Below are 23,202 nucleotides of genomic sequence, written 5' to 3'. Positions count from 1 at the left end.
TTTAGAGGCCGCAATTTCCCTTCCCACGTGGTTAGAGATGCCCTCCAACGCATCTCGTCCACATCCCGCACCTCCGCCCTCAGACCCAACCCCTCCAACCGCAACAAGGACAGAACGCTCCTGGTGCTCACCTTCCACCCTACCAACCTTCGCATAAACCAAATCATCTGCCGACATTTCCGCCACCTCCAAACAGACCCCATCACCAGGGATATATTTCCCTCCCCACCCCTCTCCGCCTTCCGCAAAGACCGTTCCCTCCGTGACTACCTGGTCAGGTCCACGCCCCCCTACGACCCACCCTCCCATCCTGGCACTTTCCCCTGCCACCGCAGGAACTGTAAAACCTGTGCCCACACCTCCTCCCTCACCTCCATCCAAGGCCCTAAAGGAGCCTTCCACATCCATCAAAGTTTTACCTGCAAATACACTAATATCATTTATTGTATCCGTTGCTCCCGATGCTGTCTCCTCTACATTGGGGAGACTGGGCGCCTCCTAGCAGAGCGCTTTAGGGAACATCTCTGAGACACCCGCACCAATCAACCAAACCGCCCCGTGGCCCAACATTTCAATTCCCCCTCCCACTCTGCCGAGGATATGGAGGTGCTGGGCCTCCTCCACCGCCGCTCCCTCACCACCAGATGCATGGAAGAAGAACGCCTCATCTTCTGCCTCGGAACACTTCAACCCCAGGGCATCAATGTGGACTTCAACAGCTTCCTCATTTCCCCTTCCCCCACCTCATCCTAGTTTCTAACCTCCAGCAACACTGTCCCCTTGACTTGTCCGGACTTGTCCGACCTGCCCAGCTCCTTTTCCACCTATCCACTCCACCCTCTCCTCCCTGACCTATCACCTTCATCTCCTCCCCCACTGACCTATTGTACTCTATGCTACTCTATCCCCACCCCCACCCTCCTCTAGCTTATCTCTCCACGCTCTGTCTTTATTCCTGATGAAGGGCTTTTGCCCGAAACGTCGATTTTGCCTATACTCGGATGCTGCCTGAATTGCTGTGCTCTTCCAGCACCACTGATCCAGAATCTGGTTTCCAGCATCTGCAGTCATTGTTTTTACCTGTGTGAGAAGTACGGTCTGTTGCACCCACTGCAAAGTTGTCCTGTCTTCCAATATCTTGCAAGTCATGTGGTGCAAAGAACAGTGGGATCATGTATGGAAGAAATCCAGCTCCAAAGAATTGACAAGAAGTTACTATAGGACACAACTGAACAAAAAAGCATGTGCAGCACGATGGCAGCCACAACAAGGAATGTGGCAGGACAGAAATGCAAGCATATACGTGAACTTAGCAGCAAGACAGATCAAGGTGAAGATTCAGAGGATAAGAACTTTAAACAGAAAAATAAGGAGGGTTTTCACACTGTGAATGTGACACATTGTGTAATGAAGCTTAAAAATGTGTTGCTGGAAAAGCGCAGCACGTCAGACAGCATCAAAGGAACAGGAGAATTGACGTTTCGGGCATAAGCCCTTCTCCAGCATCTGCAGTCCTCACTTTCTCCTGTTCCTTTGATGCTGCCTGACCTACTGCGCTTTTCCAGCACCACATTTTTAAGCTCTGATCTCCAGCATCTGCAGTCCTCACTTTCTCCTACATTGTGTAATGAAGTCAAACAGTTGAAAGCTTCTTTCACAATTAAGGAACTGCAGAACTGCCTAGTGTACACATAGGACTGAAGTCAGAGTTGTACATCTACACAAGGAATATAACTATCCAAAGTGTGCAGGCAGCCTAGATTCTCTGAAGTTGCAACATTGAATGGAGCAACATTGAGGAGAAACAGAAACCAACTCAGGGAATGCTACAATATTTTAATATTGTAAATTGTACCCAAATCTCACACATAAAATCAGTTTGAAATAAAGAAGATATAGAAGACAATCAAGACAGCAATCAACAAGCTTACAACTTGCAAGATTCCAACACACCTGCAAGTTGAGAACAACCAAGTGTGAAGTCTAAATCTCCAGAAAATTATACCATTGCAAGCTCCAGAAGGATTGTCAAATAATCTATGTATTATGCAGACATTTAAACTCTGTACCTCTTCATTATTCAATTCATTTTTCTGTGTAAATAGCTTTGCAAATATCCAAATGTATACAAGTTTTCACTCAGTGTATTTCATTTCATTTGGAAGCAAAGCAGATGTCTATTTTGCTCTAGGACCCGAATATGCCAATGTGCCAAGGATAGAATAAAATCACATGACCAACTGCGAAATGCAGTCAGGCAGAAGAATGGTGGAAGAAGAGTGGATGCATAATTAAAATTGCAATCTGTAGTCTGAACAGTTAAATAAACATGTGTGAGTTATTCAGATAAACAGAATCCACAATATTTAATCTACATTACTTGCCAATACAGAAGAAATATACTAACTACTTGCAGTTGCAAAAATATAAGTACAAGCATCCATGAATGCTTAATATTGATTCCATTGAATCGTTATTGATATTTATTTATGTGCTTCCCCTAATATGCACCTGCTTCATAGCAAAGCACTTGAGCTGATGAATAGGTTAGGTGCTGCCATAACTTTGCAGAATTTTACAAAATATTTGAGCAGATTTCCAAGATAATGCACAAATGCTAAGTATTGAATTTACAGCTGATAGATTCATAATTAACAGGTTAAAATTGTTTTTCTTAAATTGGAATGTTGTCTTTTATTCATTTAATAGACTATTAACAAGATTAAAGTGCTAAAAAGGAATGGAAAATACACTCCCAAGTTAAAAGTATGCCATCTCTGTGGTAAGTATTTCCCATTGGACTATAGATCTGTGAAATCAGTCCTGAGATGCCATAATGTGGAGGTGAGACTTAGAATGATCTTTAGCTAATAAAGTTAAAGTGAAGGGAAATAATGCCCAGTTAGGATATCAGAGGTTTGCACCCTGTGTTGAATACAACTTAGAAGGATAGATTCCCATCCAGCCTATAAATGTTTAACAGTTAAGTGTCAGGCACAATTATTGCATAGATTATTTTTATTTATAAAAATGAGTGCAAACAAACTGTGAGAAGATTGAAATTTAATTAAATTTATTTAGAAGCTTCTAACTTCAATATGTTGCAAATAACAACCTACCCATAAGAAGCAAGAACTGTTTTTAAATGTTGCTATCAGCACAGCCATCTGCATGAACATATCTTCTCAATAGCGCTAATGCATAGCTGATCAGATTTAACTGGACCCATTTAAAAACTTTCTTTCAACAGTCGGTTTCTAATCAAGAATTTGAAATGTGACTACTAGAAAATACAATAATAAAGTTTACTGTACATTATATAAAGTCAAACCGGTGCAAGGTTGCTTCCTGAGGAAGTCACTTGAGAGACACCCTGGAAACTAGATGACAAAATTTTACAACACTTTGGGCTTTGCATACCCAAAATATATCTGTATCCATTTGACAGTGACAGTAAAGTTGCACCCTAAAATACTTGAAGCACGAAAAAGAGAACACAGTTTTATAATTCACAAGTTTTGTCAAGACAGCAAATTTTAAGACAACTTTATACTCCAAAGCATTTTGGACTTGAGGAAGAGATTTCCAGCAGGAACGACTCATGTTTTTCTGATTAATTCTTTAGAAGAGATACAAAGTAAATAGAGTGTAATCAAAGACATGGGACACAATGATGAATGTGTTGCTGACCATGCTGGGGCTGGGTGAGGATCATATAAGGGGTGAGGGGTGGTCTGTCTAGGGTGGCATCACAACACCTTGAGGTTGATCATTATTTCGAAGTCTCAATTCATGAGTTTAATGGATTGTGTAATTATTCTCCCAAGAGATTAAAAGTGTGCCTTAAAGTTGTGGGTATTGACAGCAGTGGGAGTGGTAGTGGTTGAGGAAGGAAATTACAGTCAAACTGTGCATGTTCTGTTATTGAATGAGGATTGGTTATCAAATGACTTTTTTTCCTGCCATGTTCAGACACACTGCATAATTGCTGCAGTTTTCCACTGGCTTGCTGCTCCTCTGTTTCCTGCTGTTAAGAGTTGTTTATGTTGTACTAAAATCTGTACTGGTGGTGCCAGTTTCAGATATGATGGACTCACGCGGCCCATTGCAAATTAAAAGTAAATTTGCTGTGATTTGCTTTGATGGTCACGAAAAGCTATGTCTTTAATAATAAAATCAGAAAGTGCTAGAGAACTTCAGCCGTACTGACAGCATTTGTGGAGAAACTAAAACACAGTTGACATTTCAAGAATGATTTTTCTCCAGAACTAAAAGATGGGGTGGAAAAGTGATGGATTTTGTATTGTAGACAAAGCTGGGGAAAAGCAAATGGAACAGAAAGGAAAGTCAAAGGAAGTTTAGAGCTTGAGTGAGATTACAGATCAAAGGTGTCCAAGAAGATAATGCAGAGGGAATGGAAAAAGTTGTAGAAAAGAGAGATAGGTTCAGATCAACTCCAATTCTTTTGTTTTGTCAAATCATGAACACGAATACTCAATTTGTTAAGATCAATTCCCGGGTGAGATTTCTGAATTTATTACAGTTCCAGAAGAGATATCACAAATTGTCTAGCTTCTGTGTAAAAAGGGATAAATTGAGTCCCCTTCATTAGTTACTCACATCTTCGGTTGGTTGCTAAGGCTAATTTAAAAAGGACCTCTGCCTTGTAGATATCTTTCTCCCTCGCCAAATATTTTACAAGAAATTAATTAAACAAGGTCTTCTTAAGTTATCAAAACAGCAAGTTTATTAATTACTAAGTAGGAGAAGAAATAATTATGCAACGTACATTCACACAGGTTATAACTAAGAGATGACTTCAAAAAAAGGTAAACATTGAAAAGGTGTACAGATCAGCTTTTGAATTCTGTGAAGAGTGGATTATGGGACTTAGCAGATGGTACATTGGGTGATACCTGTAGTATTGATATTGGTAGGTGAGCCATTGGTTTTGAGATGCTTGAATTTGCAGATTACCTGAAAGTCCTTTATTCTATTTCCTTTTGAATGCATCTTTGCATGCTTTCTGGCTTCCTGTAGCAAATGGGAAGTTCCTTTGTTTTTACCTGCAGCACAGAGATTAGATTAGATTAGATTAGATTTCTTACAGTGTGGAAACAGGCCCTTCGGCCCAACAAGTCCACACCGACCCTCCGAAGAGTAACCCACCCAGACCCCCACATTTACCCCTTCACCTAATACTACGGGCAATTTAGCTTCCCTCAGCTGTGACCCTCACCGATTTTACTTGCTACAGGACCAAAATACCATATAATATAGGAGCAGAATTAGGCCATTCAGCCCATCAAGTCTACTCCACCATTTAATCATGGCTAATATGTTTTTCAACCCCATTCTCTTGCCTTGGCCCCACAACCCTCAACTCCTTTCCTAATCAAGAACCCATCTATCTCTGTCTCTGTCTTAAATGCATTCAATGACCTGGTCTCCAGAGCCTTCTATGGGAATGAGTTCCACAGTTTAACCACCCTCCAGCTGAAGAAATTCCTCCTCACTTCAGTCAGCCCTTCACTCCTACCAATGAAAACATCTTCTCTATGTCCACTCCAACCAGACATCTCAATAGTCTGGAAGTTTCCCACCATTTTTCTAAACTCCTTCAAGTACAGACCCAGAGTCCTTAACTGCTTCTCATATGACAATCCCTTCATCCCCAAGATTATTCTTGTAAACCTCCTCTGGATTCTCTCTGACTCCAACACATTCTTCCTTAGATATGGGGCCCAACATTGTTCACAATTTTCCAAATGCAGTCTGACCAGAGCCTTTGCAGCCTCAGCATTATATCTCTGCTCATGTATTCTAGCCCTCTTGAAATGAATGCTAAGATTGCATTTGTCTTCCTAATTGTCAACAGGACTTGCATGTTAACCCTAAGAGAATCCTGAATTGAGACTCCTAAATCCCTTTCTCTTTCAGATTTCTGAAGCTTTTCTCTGTTTAGAAAATAGTCTGCACCTCTATTCTTCTGACCAAAATATATAATATCATAATTTCCCACATTCCCACATCTGCAAGTTCTTTGCCCACTCTCTTAGCCTGTCCAGGTCCTTCTGCAGCCACTCTGCTTCCTCAAAACTATCTGAACTTCCACCTATCTTTGTGTCATCTGCAAATTTAGCAACAATGCCCTCAGTTCCTTCATCCAGATTGTTAATGTATAACATGTGGTCCCAAAACTGACCCCTGTAGAACTCCACTAATCACCATCTGACACCATATAAAAGACTTCTTTATCCCTGTTCTCTGCCTTCTGCCAGTCAGCCAATCTTCTATCATGCTAATACTTTTCCCTAACGCTATGAGATTTTATCATATTTAGCAGCCTCTTGTGCAGCATCTTGTCAAAGGCCTTTTAGAAACCAAATAGATCACGTCGACTAGTTCTCCTTTGTCTAACTTGGTCATAACCTCCTTAAAGAATTCTAACAGATTTGTCAGGCATGATCTCCCCATGAAAAAGCTTTGCTGATTTAGCCCTTTTTTTAACCATGCACTTCCAAATACTCCACACTCTCATCCATAATAATGGACCCTAAAATCTTACCAACGACTGAGGTTAGGCTAACTGGCCAATTGTTTCCTGTCTTCTCCCTCCCTTCCTAAACAGGGGTGTTACATTAACCATTTTCCAGCCCTCTGGCACACTTCCTGCCTTCAGTGATTCCTGAAAGTTTACCACCAATACCTCTCCATCTCCTCATCTATTTCCTTCTGGTATGCAGTCCATCTGACTTATCCACTTTCAGACCTTTCAGTTTCCCCAGTACCTTCTCCTTAGTGATGGGCACTACACTCACCACTGCTCTGACTCTCTTGAACTTTCATCCAAAGTCATTCCTCTCTGTTAACCTTCCAGGCAGCAATTGATCTCTGTCCTTTATCCCTTGCTCCATTCTCCACACCTCTGACCCCAGGCTTCTTGGGATATTCAGTGTGGTGGAACAGGCTATGGTCCCTGTCGTGACCAAATGCATTCACAGCTGCTGGACATCCATTCAACTGGTAGCTCACTAAGGTGGGGTTACCTTTCAAGACAGGCTGGACATCTCGCTTTAATGCAATTAATGCAGCTACTAACTTTAAATAAGTGTGGGGCAGACATTGGGACCCTGAGTGGATTCATCCCAATTTTTCAAGCCGGGTTGAGGATGGTGGAGAAAATTTAACCATAGTATCCATTAAAATTTAGTCTCATGTCTTTGGATGACACTGTTCAAGGGACAATATAAATTAAAAGTTCATTTAGAGTCATAGAGTTGTACAGCATGGAAACAGACCACTTGGTCCGATCAGATATCCAAAATTAATCCAGTCCTATTTGCCAGCTTTTGGCCCATATTCCTCTAAACCCTACCTATTCATGTACACATCCAGATGCCTTTTAAATGCTGCAATTGTATCAGCCTCCACCATTTGTTCCGACAGTGCATTCCATACATGCACCACCCGCTGTGTGAAAAAGTTGTCCCTTGGGTCCCTTCTATATTTTTCCCCTCTCACCTTAAACCTATGCTCTCTTGTTCTGGACTCCCCTACCCTGGGTAAAAGACCTTGGCTATTCACCCTATCTATGCCCCTCATGATTTTATAAACCTCTATAAGGTCACCCCTCAGCCTCCAACACTCCAGGAAAAATAGCCCAGCCTATTCAGCCTCTCCCTTTAGCTCAAACCCTCCAAACCCAAAAGCATCCTTATAAGTCTTTACTGCACCCTTTCAAGTTTAACAACATCTTTCCTAAAGCAGGGAGACCAGAATTGAATGCAGTATTCCAAAAGTTGCTGAACCAATGTCTGTACAGTCGCATCAAGACATCCTAACTCCTATAATCAATGCACTGACCAATAAAGACCATCTAAGGAATTAACTTGGCTTTTAACTCCATATATATTACCTGCCTTCCTGAGTCTATAATTGGATGCATTTTACACTGAATATCACTTCTGGCAGGCAATACCAGCTGTGGTAGGTAAGCAGGAAGTCAACACAACAGCTTCTGAAGAGATTTCTGCCATATATTTGTGACATGATCCTCTCGTAACTCCAGAAAACAATTAGGTAAATATTCTAGATGTAAAGCAACTAGTCAGACTTGAAGTGCTGTTTTTCCAACTTTATATTCCATAAGATCATAAAACACAAGAGGCAGGAAGCATTCCCTGTAAGGAATGAGTATCAGAAATCCTGTTGTGTAAGTTGTGCTGTGTACATTCTGCTGTGTCTAATTAATTGTTCATATAGCCTACACAGTTTCAATTTTAAAACTAGAAATTATTTTGAAAAGTTGTGACAAAACAACTTTTCAGAAGAACAAATAGATTTTACTCCCTGTGCTACTTTCTCTGCAAAAGCTCAACTTTTGATGGGAAAGATATTCAGTGCAAAATGCATCCAATTCTTTTTTACGTTTCTCTGGAATTGATCTTACAGTAAGACAGTGAGAATGGAATTTATTTGGAGGTTCCTAAAGTACAGCTAAATGGAGGTGATAAAACACAATTAATGACAGACATCAATTGAAGGTGTTACAGCAAATGAGATGTTACTGATCACCACCCCCAGAATGCACATTTACAGAACCAGATGTACCTACTTGGGAAAGCTTGGGGAGACCTGTCACTACTAAGGTGTAATTTTTGCTCCAAGGTAGCTTGCAGACAATGTCCAGAATACACAAATCAATTTACAAAGGTGTGAAGCCAATTGCAGAATGAAGAATGAAGCTCTACATCCTTCAAATCCATTGTTCATATCAGATAGACAGACATATGAATAAGCAGGCAATAGAGGGATATAGACTGAGAAGAGGCAAAAGAATTTTAGTTTAGAATGGCATTATGTGTCAATGCAGTCTTGGTGGGCTGAAGGGCCTCTTCCTGTGCTCTACTGTTCTTTTTGTTCTCTTTGTTCATAGCAAGGTCATTCGCCAAATTTGGCAGTCTGCAGCCACAGTTTTTAATAATAGTATTTTTGACTACTCCAAAAGCAAATGACATGCTTAAAACTGGATGTAATATTCTATGTCTGATTTAACCAATGAATGCAATTAATATTTTTTAAGTTATTTGTCACTTCTCCATCTGTGAAATCCAAAATGGCAAATAACATACATTCAGCTGATATGTACATCATGCCAGCTGTCAGTTAGCTGCCAACTATTTTGCAATGCAGAGTGATGCCAACAGTGTGTGTTCAACAGTGGATCAGTGGCTAGCACTCACAGCATCAGGGACCTGGGTTTGAATCCAGCCTCAGGTGACAGTCTGTGTGGTGTTTGCACATTCTCCCTGTGTCTGTGTGGGTTTCCTCTGGGTGCTCTGATTTCCTCCCACAGTCCAAAGATGCGCAGGTTAGGTGAATTGGCCATGCTAATTTGTCCATAATGTTCAGGGATGTGTAGATTAGGCACATTAATCAGGGATAGATGTAAGGGAATGGGTCTGGGTGGGTTACTGTTCAGAGGGTCTGTGTAGATTTGTTAGGCTGAAGGGCCTGTTTCCACACTGTATGGAGTATATGGAATTATTGTACTAGCTGAGGTTACTATGAAGGACTCCCCTTCTCAATCTCTCATGTAACCTGAGGGATAGTGACCCTCAGGTTAAACTAGGTGTCTCTCTCTGATGAGAGTGCAGTCCAAATATCCAGTAGGACATCTACAACTTTACATTACACTCTAATGCCAAGGCACATATATTATAAATCATTTATGATGTACTCATTATTCATTGTTGATGTTGGCAGTCACATGGTCTTCGACTTTGGCAGAAGCAGCTAACATTGAAGTTTGTCTGGCTGCTGCTTCCGCTGTCATTGAGGACCACGTGACTGCCAACATCATGGTTGACTGGGCTATGTTAGCTTCCATCCAGCACACACACCCACTCCTGATAAGGTCTCCACCCCTCCATTCCTGGCCTCAGCTCTGCACTCAGTCCTGCCGGATCTTCACCATCCCCCTCACTGAGACTGAATGGTCAGTCCTCAGCAAAGGGCTCATCTTCATTCCCCTTCGCCCACATGTAAACAAATTCCACACACGTCAAGATGTCAAGCTCTTTTACTGCCTCCTCTGCCTTCAAGCCTATTTCCTTGAACAGGAATCCAACCCCCCCCCCCCCCCCAACCCTTTCTCCCACACCCTGCAAGCCCCATCCTCCTGGACACCCCATCCTGGCCTCTGACCCTACCTCGACCACTTCATTTCAATTTGCTGCCACGACATCAATCACTTGGATCTCTCCAACCCTCTTGTTTACTCCATCCTCTCTCCACTGAAACACACAGCCTTCAGCTCCCTTCCCTCCAATCCCAACATTGCCATTAAACCTGCCGATAAAGAGGGGCAAGGTGGTAGTAGGGTGAACTGATCTCTACATCACTGAGGCCAGACACCAACTCTCTGACACCTCCTCCTTCCATCCCCTCAATCATGACTCCACCTCCGAATGCCAAACCATCATCTCCCAGACCATTTACAACCTCATCACTTTGGGAAATCTTTGATCTACAGCCTCCAATCTGATAGTTTCCCATCCCACACCACTTATCTTCTACACAAAATCCATAAACTCGACTGCCCTGGTTGATCCATTGTTCTGCCTGCTCCTGCCCCTCGGCTCCATTCTTTTCCCTTTGGTCCAGGGACTCCCTACCTATATACAGGACACAACCCATGCCCTCCACTTGTTCCAAAACTTTCAATTGCTTGGCCCCCTACACTTCATCTTCACCATGGTCGTACAGCCTCTGTACATCTACATCCCCCACGCAGAAGCCCTAAAAGCCCTCCACTTCTTCCTCTCCCGTAGGGTCAACCATTCCCCCTCTACTGACACTCTCATTCACTTGGAAGAATGAATCCTCAACCTCAACACATTTTCCTTTGATTCATTTCACTTCTTACAAATCAAAGAGGTGTCATGGATACCCGCATAGGCCCAAGCTATGCCTCCTCTTTGTAGGATTTGTGGAACAGTCTCTTTTCCACATCTACACCGGTACCACCTTACCTCTTCCTTTGTTATATCAATGATTGCATCAGTGCTGCCTCATGCTCCCACGAGGAGTCCAAGCAATTCATCAACCTCACCAATACCATCCACCCCCCACTCTCAAATTCACCTGGACCATTTCCGACACCTCACTACCCTTCCTGGTCCTCTCCCTCTCCATCTTCAGAAACTGACTCACCACTGATATCCATTTCAAACCCACTGACTTTCACAACTACATCCACTACACCTCTCTCACCTACCCTCCTGCAAAAATGTTATCCCATACTCCTAATTCCCCCACCTCTGCCATATCTGCTATCAGGATGAAGTATTCCACTCCAGGACATATGAGATATCCTCCTACTTTAGGGACCATAGTTTTCCCTCCTCAACCACATCTCCTCCATTTCCCACACTTTCACCCTCAAACCCCCTCCCCCCAACAACAATTAGGATAGAGTCCCCTTAGTCCTCACAAAGCATTTCACCAACCTCCGAATCCAATGCATCAGCCTCCAACATTTCTGCCACCTGCAATCAGACCTCACCACCAAAAAGATATTTCCTTCCCCATCCCTGTCTGCTTTCCACAAGGACTGTTCCCTCCATGACTCCCTCATCAATGCTACATTCCCCACCAACTTCTCCACTACACCCAGTACCTTTCCCTGCAACCACAAAAGGTGCAATACTTGTCCCAAACCTCCCCTCTAATCTCTGTCCAACAGCCCAAACAATCCTTCCAGATCTGACAGAGATTCATCTGCACCTCATCCATTTCATCCGCTGCTCCCGATGTGATCTTCTCTATATTGGGGAGGCCAAACCCAGATTTGGGGACCAGTTTACAGAGCATCTGCGCTCTGCACACATCAACCAACCCAACCTTCTGTAATAAACAGATCCTTTGGCCCAAACTGGTCCATTTTGACTAAAATGTCCATCCACATTAACCCCAATTCCCTGCACTTGACCCATATCCTATAGAATTATAGGTTGTCATTCATTTTAATTCCCCCAGCGACATGTCAATCTTGACTTACAGCCTAATGGCATCAATACTGACTTCACCAGTTTCAAAATCCCTCCTCCCCCAGCCTTATCCCATGTCCAGCGCCCCCTTTCCTCATCACCTCCCTGGCCTGTCCATCTTTCTAACCACCTATCTGCTCCACCCCTCCCACTAACCTATCACAATAACCGCCTGCCCACATCCACCTATCACTATTTTCTAGGCTCTGTCCCCCTACCCTGCACTGAAGGGTACCTGTCGAAAACATTGACTTTTCTGCTCCACGGATGCTGTCTGACCTGTTTTGCTTTTCCAGCTTCACATCTATTGACTTTTACCTCTTATACCCTGATCAAAGATATTTACAGTTTTGTATGAAGTGCCCCCGAACATCTGTCTTTATATTGTCTTTCAAAATGGATGCCTATGCCTGTTTGTGCTGCTGTTTAACACAAATACACCTATTCACATAGTGACTGAAGAAATATCATGCTAATATTAGCAGCAGCCATTTCTAAAGAGTCTTCGTGTTTGGCTTGGCTTAACGTTATACTATTACCTTATAGTTTGAAAGCTTTAGGTTAAGTCCTCTCCCTTCAGCAGAGATGTGAGCATATAATCAATCGTGCGCTTCGAAATAAGTGCTGCTTGTCTGAGGAGAGACTTTAACCTGAGATGTTATGAGGCGGATGTATTATATTTGACTAGCACTGACCCATGAAGAGCAGCAGATTTATCCAGATATCTTAGCTGACAGCACTCAACCAGCATCACTAAAAAAACTATTTGACCTCCTGAGGTTGCGAAAAGGGCTATATTAAATACTTTTTTAAAAAAAACTGTGCTGCAGAGTATGTTACTATATTAAATGATTGCCACTGCGCATCTAGTCCATTTTGTTAGTTGTAATATAGCTTATCGAATTTCTAATGTCTTTTTAACGTGGTATACATACTTAAAAATATCTAAAAAGACCAACCCAAATGTGAAAAATGAAACAAATAAAGGACTAAACAGTACTTTTATTCCGTGCATTCTTGCACCTAACCCCATTCCCAAGAAAAATTTCCTGGTATTCATGGCGTGCAATGTAATTAATTTAGTGCGTTGTTGCATGTTGTGTACTATATATCAGCAATGTAGCAAGATTAATATAATGGGAAAGCTGGCATTCATTGTTTTAAAGCAGTTTTAGGATATGCATTTGCATTTTACAATAGCATAATGTGTTCCTGGATGCTTTTCTATTGCACAACAGTCATCTGATCTGTTGCTGCGTGCGTGGCGAAGGGCGTGCAGCAGTCGCTTAGGTTGCTGTGTGCGTGTGCACAGTACAGCAGCAGTTGGATGGGTTGCTGTGTGCGTGTATGTTGTGGAGCGGTCCTTTGATGGCTTGGAGATGCATGTGCGGCGCAATGTGAGCGACCCAGGGCCTCGCTGGGCGGGTCCCGTGGAGTGACGCGCACGCTCTGCACGGCGCTCACACGGCGATAGAGTTACATTGCAGTCAGGGGGAGCTGTGGGAAAGAGCTTAGAGTTTGGCACAGATCCCAGCGCTGCAAAACTCTCCATCAGAACTCCAGCAGCAGAACAATTGTGATCAAACAGTGATCGTTCAATATAAATACTTCATTCTCAGTTACAGCAAAGTGTAAAGGCCGCTCCTATTTCTCAATAATAAGGACCATTACAGTCCAGCATTTGAATCTATGCAGCAATTTGCAAAATCACTTTATAAAAGTGCTTAAGGATTTTAAATTTTGACTGTTGCAGTTTTTAACATGTATCACTTATAGATAGTGGGTCCACTGATACAATAAATAATTAACTCGCCAAGCTAGTTAGTTTATCCATGCCTTAATATTTCAAGTAGGCTCTAAATCCCTGCCATTTCTTATTACGAAATGGCTCCAACCTGAAAAAATTCAGCATTGCCTGACACTCAAGTATTTTACATGTACTCGACCTGTTGGATCTTCTCTCGTCTCTGGTGCTTCATCTAACTTTTGAACCCGCGTGGTCTATCTTCACCTATTGCCTATACCTGCCTGACTTCAACCTGTTGATGTTGCTACGATTACTGCCCAAGAGCAGGTTTATCTCTGTTCGTGACTGAGTTCGGCCTAAAAGTTCAAACTGAAAATATAACATTGTGTAGTGAACAATAAACTTTGTTTTGTCATAAACGTAGAGAAGTCGTTTAATACAGTAAATTACTCAATCCTCAAGTTATTGTGAAGATTTTTTAGAGCGAGCGACGGATCTGGTGGAGGGTACATCGATTCTGAAACTGCCCTGGGATCTCGGCAATGGCTCGCCATTGTTACAGTTATTCCGGGAACAGTCGACTTTTGTAGAATAAGTGACCAGTCAACAGCAACACATGTCTATTCGACCAGTGACCACTGCTGAAGCCTTACCACAGACTTTACATCTAATCATCGAGCAGTAGCAACGGCCGTTTCTAAGCACTTTGCACCGGATTCACACAATAGACTATAGCTTCATTATAATACCGTTTAACGGGCCATTTCTAAAGTGGCTGGTCAGAATAATTTTGACACATACTGACCAAGCACTAAACAGATACATTTTCATATAACCAATGTGTTGTAGCTTTATTCTTAAACAACACTAAATTTATTATTCATAAACCCAATATATTAATGAGTGTCTTTTGTTGACACCGCATTAGCTCAATGATTTGATTTGTATTGACAGAAATATATAAAGTCCTTACTAATGTTCTTCGTGTCAGTCTTTGAGCGCGAGATCGCGAAGTGTTGAGCACTGTTGCCTATCATTCTGTATCCAAGACATTATAATTACAGGATCCTTCCGCTTTCAGTTCGCATTCTCAGAATTGGTGAATGAAATATTTCTTCTTTTTGCTTGCATTGTGACAATGCACGCAGTCCATGTCCTCCAAGAGCACAGCACAATAAACCATTTCCAAACGGTGAACGTCCCGTTAACACGTTCTCCCTTATTACAAAACTTTGATTAATATTACCTATCTCTTATAGTAGGCCAGATCAGTGCAACATTAGGCTTCGTAATCAATGCATTCAAATGCAAATGCATTCGTTTTGAGGAATTCGGCTAATATTTCTGACAAAATGCAACAATCTCTGTTTCCTTTTATGAATAAGTAATATTATTGTTCAATATTGCACAATATAATTACAACAAAGTATTTCAGTTTTGGTTTGTTAATCCGTATAACTGTTTCTAATAGCCTTTTCAAAATACCTGGCTTTGCTCAGTTCGATGTACAGTATGTATAATGTGCGCAGGTTATACACGTAATTTTAATTGAGCTTGTCTAGCTGTATGTAAATGTGGAAAAGCAAGGATCCTGCTGATCAATATGATTTTACTATTCCGTAGGAATACAACGTTCCTGTTCAGCGTTGACATGTCTGCTGAACTCCTATCAGCTGATACATCGACTGGTCCATATAAACTGAGGACGAGTTTTACATTACAAAATTGTTACATTGCAAAAGGAGGTCACTGCCTGCCCGCTCTCCGAATCAGCAAATCCGTTAAGTCCCATTCTCCATAACTCTGCGCATTCTTCCTTTCGAGCTAACAACCGAATTCGCTTTTGATTGGGATTGAACACATCCGAGAGACAGTTCTACCATTTATTTGCATTAAAAGCGCCGAGAGGAGTATGGTTGACTCCAAGTATTTAAATTGCCGGCTAAAAGCAATTAATTCCAAAAGTAAGCAGGCACGCTGAGGAGAAGTTACATTTTGATGAGTGAGTTACAGTTTATCAGAACTTTCTTTTTATTTGGATGTGTAATCCAACTATTTTAATTGTCAATATACTGATCCATTTAAACGCTGCTGTTTATCTCTGCGAGAAAATATGCGTTGGAAATCATTCTGTAATTCAAGTCAAACAGTATAAATGCCCAACCTTCGAAGCGTTCTTTAATACGTAGCCCTTCTTTAATACGTAGCTGATTTTTGGCAGCAAGTTCGATGATTCATTTTAAAATGTCAAACTTTATATTTAATTTTTCATTTAAAATGTGTATTAAATTCCAGCAGGGCCCGTCGTTGCTATTTTTGTGACTTTTGTCGCTATTGTTATTAGCAAGCTGTCTTCTAATGTTCTGTGATTCTAACGACCTACTTGCTGTCGGATTAGATTTTATCAACATTTATAGAAATCGCGGTCAAAATATACAAAGTTATGGCCGTCTCAAAATCAAAACCTCTATGAAACACCACATAATAAAAATGTGGGAAATATTTCCACGGAGATATTTACGATAAGACTTTTTTTAAATTGCGAAAGCTTAACTTGGCTTGGTACCTGTCATCCCACTGTCTGTAAATGTTGTGCAAACTTTGTGTGAAGTAACACTATCGGAGCAATGAGGTGTGAAATAGGCCAAGCTCCTCCTCATCAATGGCATCGGCATTACAAACACACGGGGATGCATTGAATTCAATATTCAAATACCCTTCGGACTGAGAAATGGCCCTTTATTCTAATGTTTGAATCGGCCATTCGTTTTCATTGTGTTAAAACGTTATCGAAACATCACCGAGGTCAACAGGTTGGGTCCGCATTTACTGTCAAAACAATGACAGATCTCTTGATCCTGACTCCACTAAGTATTGATCCATGAAGTGACAGGATCGCCAGGCACTGAACAGGCGCATCTTCAAAAGCTGATGTCTCACTGCGTTTGAAGCAGTTGATTCCAAGGTTACAAAGATGGAAATCTAACATGGTTAAATTACTTTAAAATAGTTTATAATTGCAGCAAATTAGAAGCATAAAATATTTGTCCATAATAGACTTTATGATTTTAAAAAAGAACTTGAAGTTAATTGTGCACTGTAGCTTTAATTGAGATCTACTGGTTTAAATATTCTAGCAATTTGATCTGATCGCCTTCGAAACATCGTTTTCACATTGTTCAAGTATATTTACAACTAGGACGATTACTTCCGAAGTAGTTAATCGCATGCTTATTAAAGTCAAGATAAATTACACAACTGAACGATTTCATAAACATTTATCAGTACCCAGATAACATTCTTTAATTCTTCGACAAGTCAACGTCGCTAGTGGATTTATTTCATAGAAGCAACAATCCTTTTGGTCCACAATGTTGGAGACGTTGTGATCAATCTGCACTTTGTGACACAGCTGCTTGTGAAGAGTTAAACTTGCAGAGGTTTGCCAAACCCCCACAAAGGGACTACATACAGACACCAGAAACACATCAGTTCGGGGCAGTCAGAGAGATGAGGTCAGGATAACCGCCAATAGACTGATGTGGTGAAAATATGAAAGAGGAAGACGTCCAACGAAAATATACAATGCGCAAATGTGCATTAACTAATCGCTCTGGAAGGACTTTTGCTACATTTTGGAATTGACTATATGACATGACTCTAATCTCCAACATCGCCTATATGACATTTACTCGTTTTATTCAATGCTGTCAGGCGATTCAAACATTGAAAAACAACTTAAAGTTAAAGATTTCAAACAATTGTCATTTGGAAATATTGATTACTCCGTCTATTTTTCTTTTCAGTGATTATTTATTCTTCGCACGTTATACAAGAAAGGAATAATAAGGTAAATGAGCATATAACTAAATTGGTTGGTATATTTTGGACAATAGTCCGGCTGCCCTGAGACTGAGCAACAATGACTCGTCTGTTTTAGCTTCTTTCTTGTGCTTTTGCCCAGAACACCTTGGTTGGAGGTATGTATAGTGGGTGTTGTAATGTTTTTCAAACCACCTCTTGTGTAGACAGCGTGTAATTCAGAAAGTTCAAATTACAGGGGGAGTGCTGAAGAATAGTGTCGTGTTTCTGTTCACACGGTTATACCGCAGCTTAGCCATGCACCGAGTACAAAAGCGACTCTTTAAAAAAAAAGAAAATCAATGGGTGCTTCTGTCTTTCACTGTCTATAGACACTTTTAGCAACCAAGCTTGGTTTACATGGTACATATATATGCGTTTACAATCGCCTCTGAGATTTGACTTCGGGGTTTGGACTGAGTAGAGTACATGCCTGTCTATTTGTGTTATCGATCCTGAGCTTATATTTAAAACTATGTTTCCTTCGATGCAGCCTTAATTGAACTATAAAGGGAAAAGAAAACAATAGTACTCTTTCTCAGGAGATATTTGCCAACTTATTATATCAACTGTGCAAAGTAGAATCCGCACAACACTTTACCAATTATCACTGAAATTAAACAGGTTCCTGTTCAAATACTAAGCCATATTTCTATCAACTAACAAGCCAGACTTAATAATAATTTATGTTTTAATACTTTACAAAGAAAAATCAATTGTGAATCTTAAGACAATTGCATGAACTTACATTTTATAGATTTAAGTTTAAGTCTATCAGTACGGAAGGAGTCGTGGAATTTTACTGCAAATGTAGAACATCTGTTAACATTGCATAGAACTGTTTCCCCTCCCCAAAACAAAGATTTGTAAGTTGCTCTACCAGTCGATTCCCTTTTAAGTGAGCTCTGTTCTGAGCTTTCCCACGCTTCCCTCGACCCGCGTGTTTGACGTACGGAGACGTCATCGTGCCTGAACACCAATTGGAAAGTGGAAAGGGCGGGGCGACGGAGCTGCCTATCAATCAGAGCAGCCAGACATTGCAACATTGATATAGCTTATACCGTGGGAAAGAACATTAGACTGGGTTCAGGCTGCCAACAGCGAGCAGGATTTGTGCTTTCGACTCAAAGACCACGCTTCCAAATACAAGTCGTTGACAGTTTTCACCCGTGGAAATGAAGCGCCCTTGCGAAGAGAGTTCTTCAGAGAGTGATATTGATGAAACTATCGACGTGGGGAGCGAAAATAACTACGGAAGGTGAGTTTAGGGTCGTTTTCAACTTTGTGTATTCTTTTGTGACACCTGTTAATCCTCTTCCTGATGCTTGTCTAGAACGAGAGCCAGGCTCAAAAGACGACTTTTTGTTTGTTTCAACAGTCAGGGCAACAGTACAATCCTAAGAGCTGGCTCCCCGTCTACGACGTCTCAAATTTTGGCCAGAAAAAAGCGAAGAGGGGTGAGTTGTTACTTTATTTATCCCTGTACATGTTCGTTCAAATATTTAACATGCCCTAACTGTACAGTTTACTTTTTCTTAGATCATTGAAAAAAGGCGTCGAGATCGTATTAACAATAGTTTGTCGGAGCTTCGTCGACTAGTTCCTACCGCTTTTGAGAAACAGGTACTTAATAGAGATTGTTTTGTAAATCAGTCTTATGGTCGATTAGTCAAATAGCTTTCAAACTGTTATTTGTGACGCCTGCTCTATCACTGTGATAAACTAATTGTAAATTCATAATGGTTTAATTAGTGATGGTGTGTTACATTACCACTTTTTCTGACGCTGGAGTGAAACGCTGATTTGAGCGCAAAACTCACATCACCAGATTAAATCTGAAAGACAATCTGTCAAAATAATTGCCATAATTTTCTTTTTTCTCAAGGGCTCAGCCAAGTTAGAGAAAGCGGAAATACTTCAGATGACAGTGGACCATTTAAAGATGCTGCGGGCGACCGGAGGTAAAGGTAAGGAGTTAATTGAGTGCCTCTTCAGAAGCGATTTGAAGAGGTCTCTAAGCAAACAGCACGTTGACAATTGTGGGCGGGTCCGGCTGAGTGCAGTGGAAATGCTAATAGTATCACTGAGCTCGTGGGAAAGAGCCGGCGGGACAAAGGCAGCACTTGACCTCGGTTTCTGTTTGCTTTCCTAACACTGCGGGATTGAGTGCTTTGTGAAAACCAGGGAGCCGCATGCAGAGATTGTTTGGGCTTTTTTTTTTGCTTAAAGCAGTCAGACCTGCCCAGGGAGACAAAACAAACACAAAATACACAAACAGGGCCTTTCAGCAACGTCTCCACGCTGCCCCCTAATGTCAAGACGGAGCTACAAACCTGTCACCCTGTGAAATCTATCAGATCCATAGCTGGTTCCGTCTGGCAAGAGACAATTCGCTGCAAAGAATTAATTTGTTTAACAAATTTCAGCCTTCTCCATATAGTCATCGCGAAATACAAATATTTAAAATGGGCCAATACAATTTAACGCCAAAAAGGGGTTAACAAAAATAAACGAATGGACACTTTTAAGCGGTTACAATATTGATAAACTGTAATCGGAACATAAAAGCCCCACACAAGACGACCTGCTCTCAATACTGCAAACAACAAATCACAGCGGGTCAGGCAGCATTCATGCAGAGAATTTAAAATCTCAACTAGCTACCTGATGGAGCAGCGCTCCAAAAGCTAAAGTGACTCCAAATAAACCTGTTAGACTGTAACCTGGTACTGTGTGGTTTTTAACTTTGTCCACCCTAGTCCAACATCATTGCTTCCATGGAGAGAGAGCAAGCTATCGTTTCGAGTCTAGCTGGCTCTTCATGAGTCATCTAGACTCGAAACGTTAGCTTGCCTGCTGCCTGACCCGCTGTGATCTCCAGCATTTGTTGTTTTCAGTACAGATTCCAGCGTCTGTCGCAATTTTTTTCCTGCCCTCAATACTGTTTGGAGACTTCTGGCGACATCTCCGTTGACCTTTGGAGCACAGGTGCTTAACCGGCTGTCCTGTGTGCTTTGTTTTCGCTCCGCAGGGTTTCTGGATGCTCACGCCCTGGCCATGGACTTCATGAGTATCGGTTTCCGGGAGTGCCTGGCCGAGGTGGCCCGGTACCTGAGCTCGGTGGAGGGTCTCGATAGCTCGGACCCGCTGCGGCTCCGCCTGGTCTCCCACCTGAACACTTACGCCTCTCAGCGGGAAGCGGCTGTCATGACCTCGTCGGTGGCCCATCACCATCACCACCACCATCAACACCAACACCATCACCAGCAGCATCACCATCACCAGCAGAGGGTTCAGCAACACCAGCCGCACTGGACCGCCGCTTTCCACCAGCTGCCCTCCGCCTTGCTGCAGCACCACGGCCTCTCCTCCGAGCTGCACCCAGGTACCGCGGTCCCGGCTACAGGAGCAGGAGGCTCCGCTCTGCTCACCGCCACCCTGGCAGCGGCGGCTGCCGCGGCCCACAGCGATACGGCGCTGAGAGGAGCCCCGGGCGGAGGCGGCGGCGGGGGGGCGATGAGTGGCCGCATGCCCCCGCTCTCCACCTCCCTCCTCTCGCTATCCGCCACCGTGCACGCCGCTGCCGCCGCCGCTGCCGCCGCCGCTCACAGCTTCCCGCTGTCGTTGGGCAGCTTTCCCGGTCCGGCCACCGCCGTGCTGACCCCAGGCGGGCCAGCTCTCAGTCCGCCGGGGATCGCCGGTGTCTCGCAGAGCGGCGGCGGAACCAGCGGTAGTGGCGGCGCGGTCGGGAAACCTTACAGACCCTGGGGCACCGAGATAGGAGCTTTCTGAACGGAGGGGGGAGGGGAGAAAGACTGACACCAGTTGTATTCTCCCGGGCCCCGCTCTCCCCAGCCCCACCATCCTGTTCCTCCCCCCCCCCCCCCCCAACCCTGCCGGATGGAAGTGGGGGGGGGGGGGGGTTGGGGGTTGGGGAAATACCACAGCGGTGCCGGCACTCGCTGCAGGAAATTGCCAATGCCAGTCCCCATCCCTTGCCTCTTCCCTTCAATTGCATCGGACTCCTGCTGGCAAACCTGTATTCCAACTCAATGCATTTGACCTATTTGACATCTGACAGCTCGAACGGAAACAAACAAAAGTTGATGAAAACAGTAAAGTAATTGCTTGAAAAAACTTGCTCTCTGCAGGACCTTGGCTGATAACCCACTGCAAGAGCCACCAGTACTGTTACCAGCAAGTCGACAGCCATTTGACTCGGGAGCTTTCTGCTTTTAAATACCCCAATGTTGACTATTTTGTTTACACAAATTATAGCCAATCGACTGCGTCTCCCTGAAGAAAATGATCTCCTTTCAGCCCAGCTAGTACGGGAGACAAGGTCTTCCCGCATACCCAGCAATTTGACCACAAAGACGGTAGAGGAGTAAATCAAGCCTTGGTGATTTTGGACCCATCTCATTAGTACCGCCAACTCTTGCAATTACAGTACGTCTTCTCTAACTCAGGCGAGTTCCTTTTGGATGTTAAATCCACCTTTCCCTTTTGAGACTTCTTATCGGAATATGAACCAGCCTGTCACAAACATTATAACTTGGGATGTTTGGTGGACCAGTGGAATACATTTAGCTTCAGTTGTCTTGACCCTTTTCAATTTAATGTTCTCCTGGAATTCTGGAGCGATGTCTAGTGAAATGGGGACTTACAGCAGTCAATCACCGCCAAAAACAATCGGATAGAGAAATCAGTTGGAGGAAACACACTGCAACTTGGAATCGGCAGGTTTCCCCTAAGGTCGCAGTACCTGAAGCATCCAAGACCGTAATCGCGAATAAGCATTCTCACACCGCCGTGCCTATCCTCTGAATGTTAATCATATGTTGACCTGTATCTTGTTTGGAAATCGTCAGCAGCTAAGTTGACCCGGTGCTATTGTAAGAAATACATTTAGTCGGGGACAAATATGGCAATATTGTTTCATCTGTATTTCCTCGGAGAATTAGAAAACGGCTAATTTTCAAGTTCGAAGCTGAATTTGACACTCCATACAATGCAACAGAATTGTTTGATCCGATTTATGTATTATAAATTTTAAGAGAAAAACAAGAGTTACAGGACCCAATGTTAACTTCTTCGATCACTGGTCTATTGCTATATTTTACTGATGTAAATCCAATATTTGTTTTCCCAGATTCTAAAAATCTAATCTTATTAATTAAACATTAACAAAATTGACCACAGAGTGAAAAGAATTTTTGTGCTTCTTCAGATCCACTGCACAGTTAGAATGGTAATCCTCCAATTTGATTTAAAATGTGACCTAGACTGAGACAATTCCTGCAAATTAGCACAACACCGTGTATTTAAATCAGATTACACTCTATGTCTGCTTTGTGGTTATGAATATCTCCAGTCATTTACAGCTCTGCATATTCAGTGTCCTCGAATTACCTTGATTTGAGATTTGTGGGGCACTGTGAATAAGGGATCAGAAACAATGTGATAGGATTCTGATTAATTTTATGTACTGTACTTTGTTTTCTTCACCCATTATAATAGTTTTTTTTAAGAGTACATCAA

General features: G+C 42.5%; 1 protein-coding gene and 1 long non-coding RNA gene across 2 annotated transcripts in view; one reads left to right on the top strand and one right to left on the bottom strand.

Annotated features, from left to right (window-relative positions):
* Positions 1-12,624, bottom strand: part of LOC148150605 (uncharacterized) — a 36,052-nt gene extending 23,428 nt beyond the window's left edge. The window contains exons 1-2 of the long non-coding RNA XR_015751835.1: positions 12,593-12,624; positions 4,978-5,066 (exon numbers count right to left, since the gene is read on the bottom strand). This is a non-coding gene — a long non-coding RNA (uncharacterized LOC148150605). The remainder of the gene's footprint in view (positions 1-4,977; positions 5,067-12,592) is intronic.
* A 3,912-nt stretch (positions 12,625-16,536) lies between these two features.
* On the top strand, positions 16,537-21,955 carry hey2 (hes-related family bHLH transcription factor with YRPW motif 2). Its single transcript, XM_043683955.2, has 6 exons — positions 16,537-17,650; positions 18,419-18,919; positions 19,040-19,118; positions 19,201-19,284; positions 19,547-19,628; positions 20,693-21,955. Exons 2-6 carry the CDS (start codon positions 18,837-18,839, stop codon positions 21,451-21,453), a joined length of 1,089 nt encoding a protein of 362 aa, XP_043539890.2. The 5' UTR covers positions 16,537-17,650; positions 18,419-18,836; the 3' UTR covers positions 21,454-21,955.
* Positions 21,956-23,202: the final 1,247 nt, after the last annotated feature.

The sequence above is a fragment of the Chiloscyllium plagiosum genome, unplaced genomic scaffold (genome assembly GCF_037043375.1).
Source record: "Chiloscyllium plagiosum isolate Xiang-an unplaced genomic scaffold, Cpla_swu_hap1 HiC_scaffold_3, whole genome shotgun sequence".
NCBI lineage: Eukaryota > Metazoa > Chordata > Chondrichthyes > Orectolobiformes > Hemiscylliidae > Chiloscyllium > Chiloscyllium plagiosum.
Note: the sequence above shows the minus strand (reverse complement) of the source record. Positions and strands in the feature narration are given on the sequence as shown.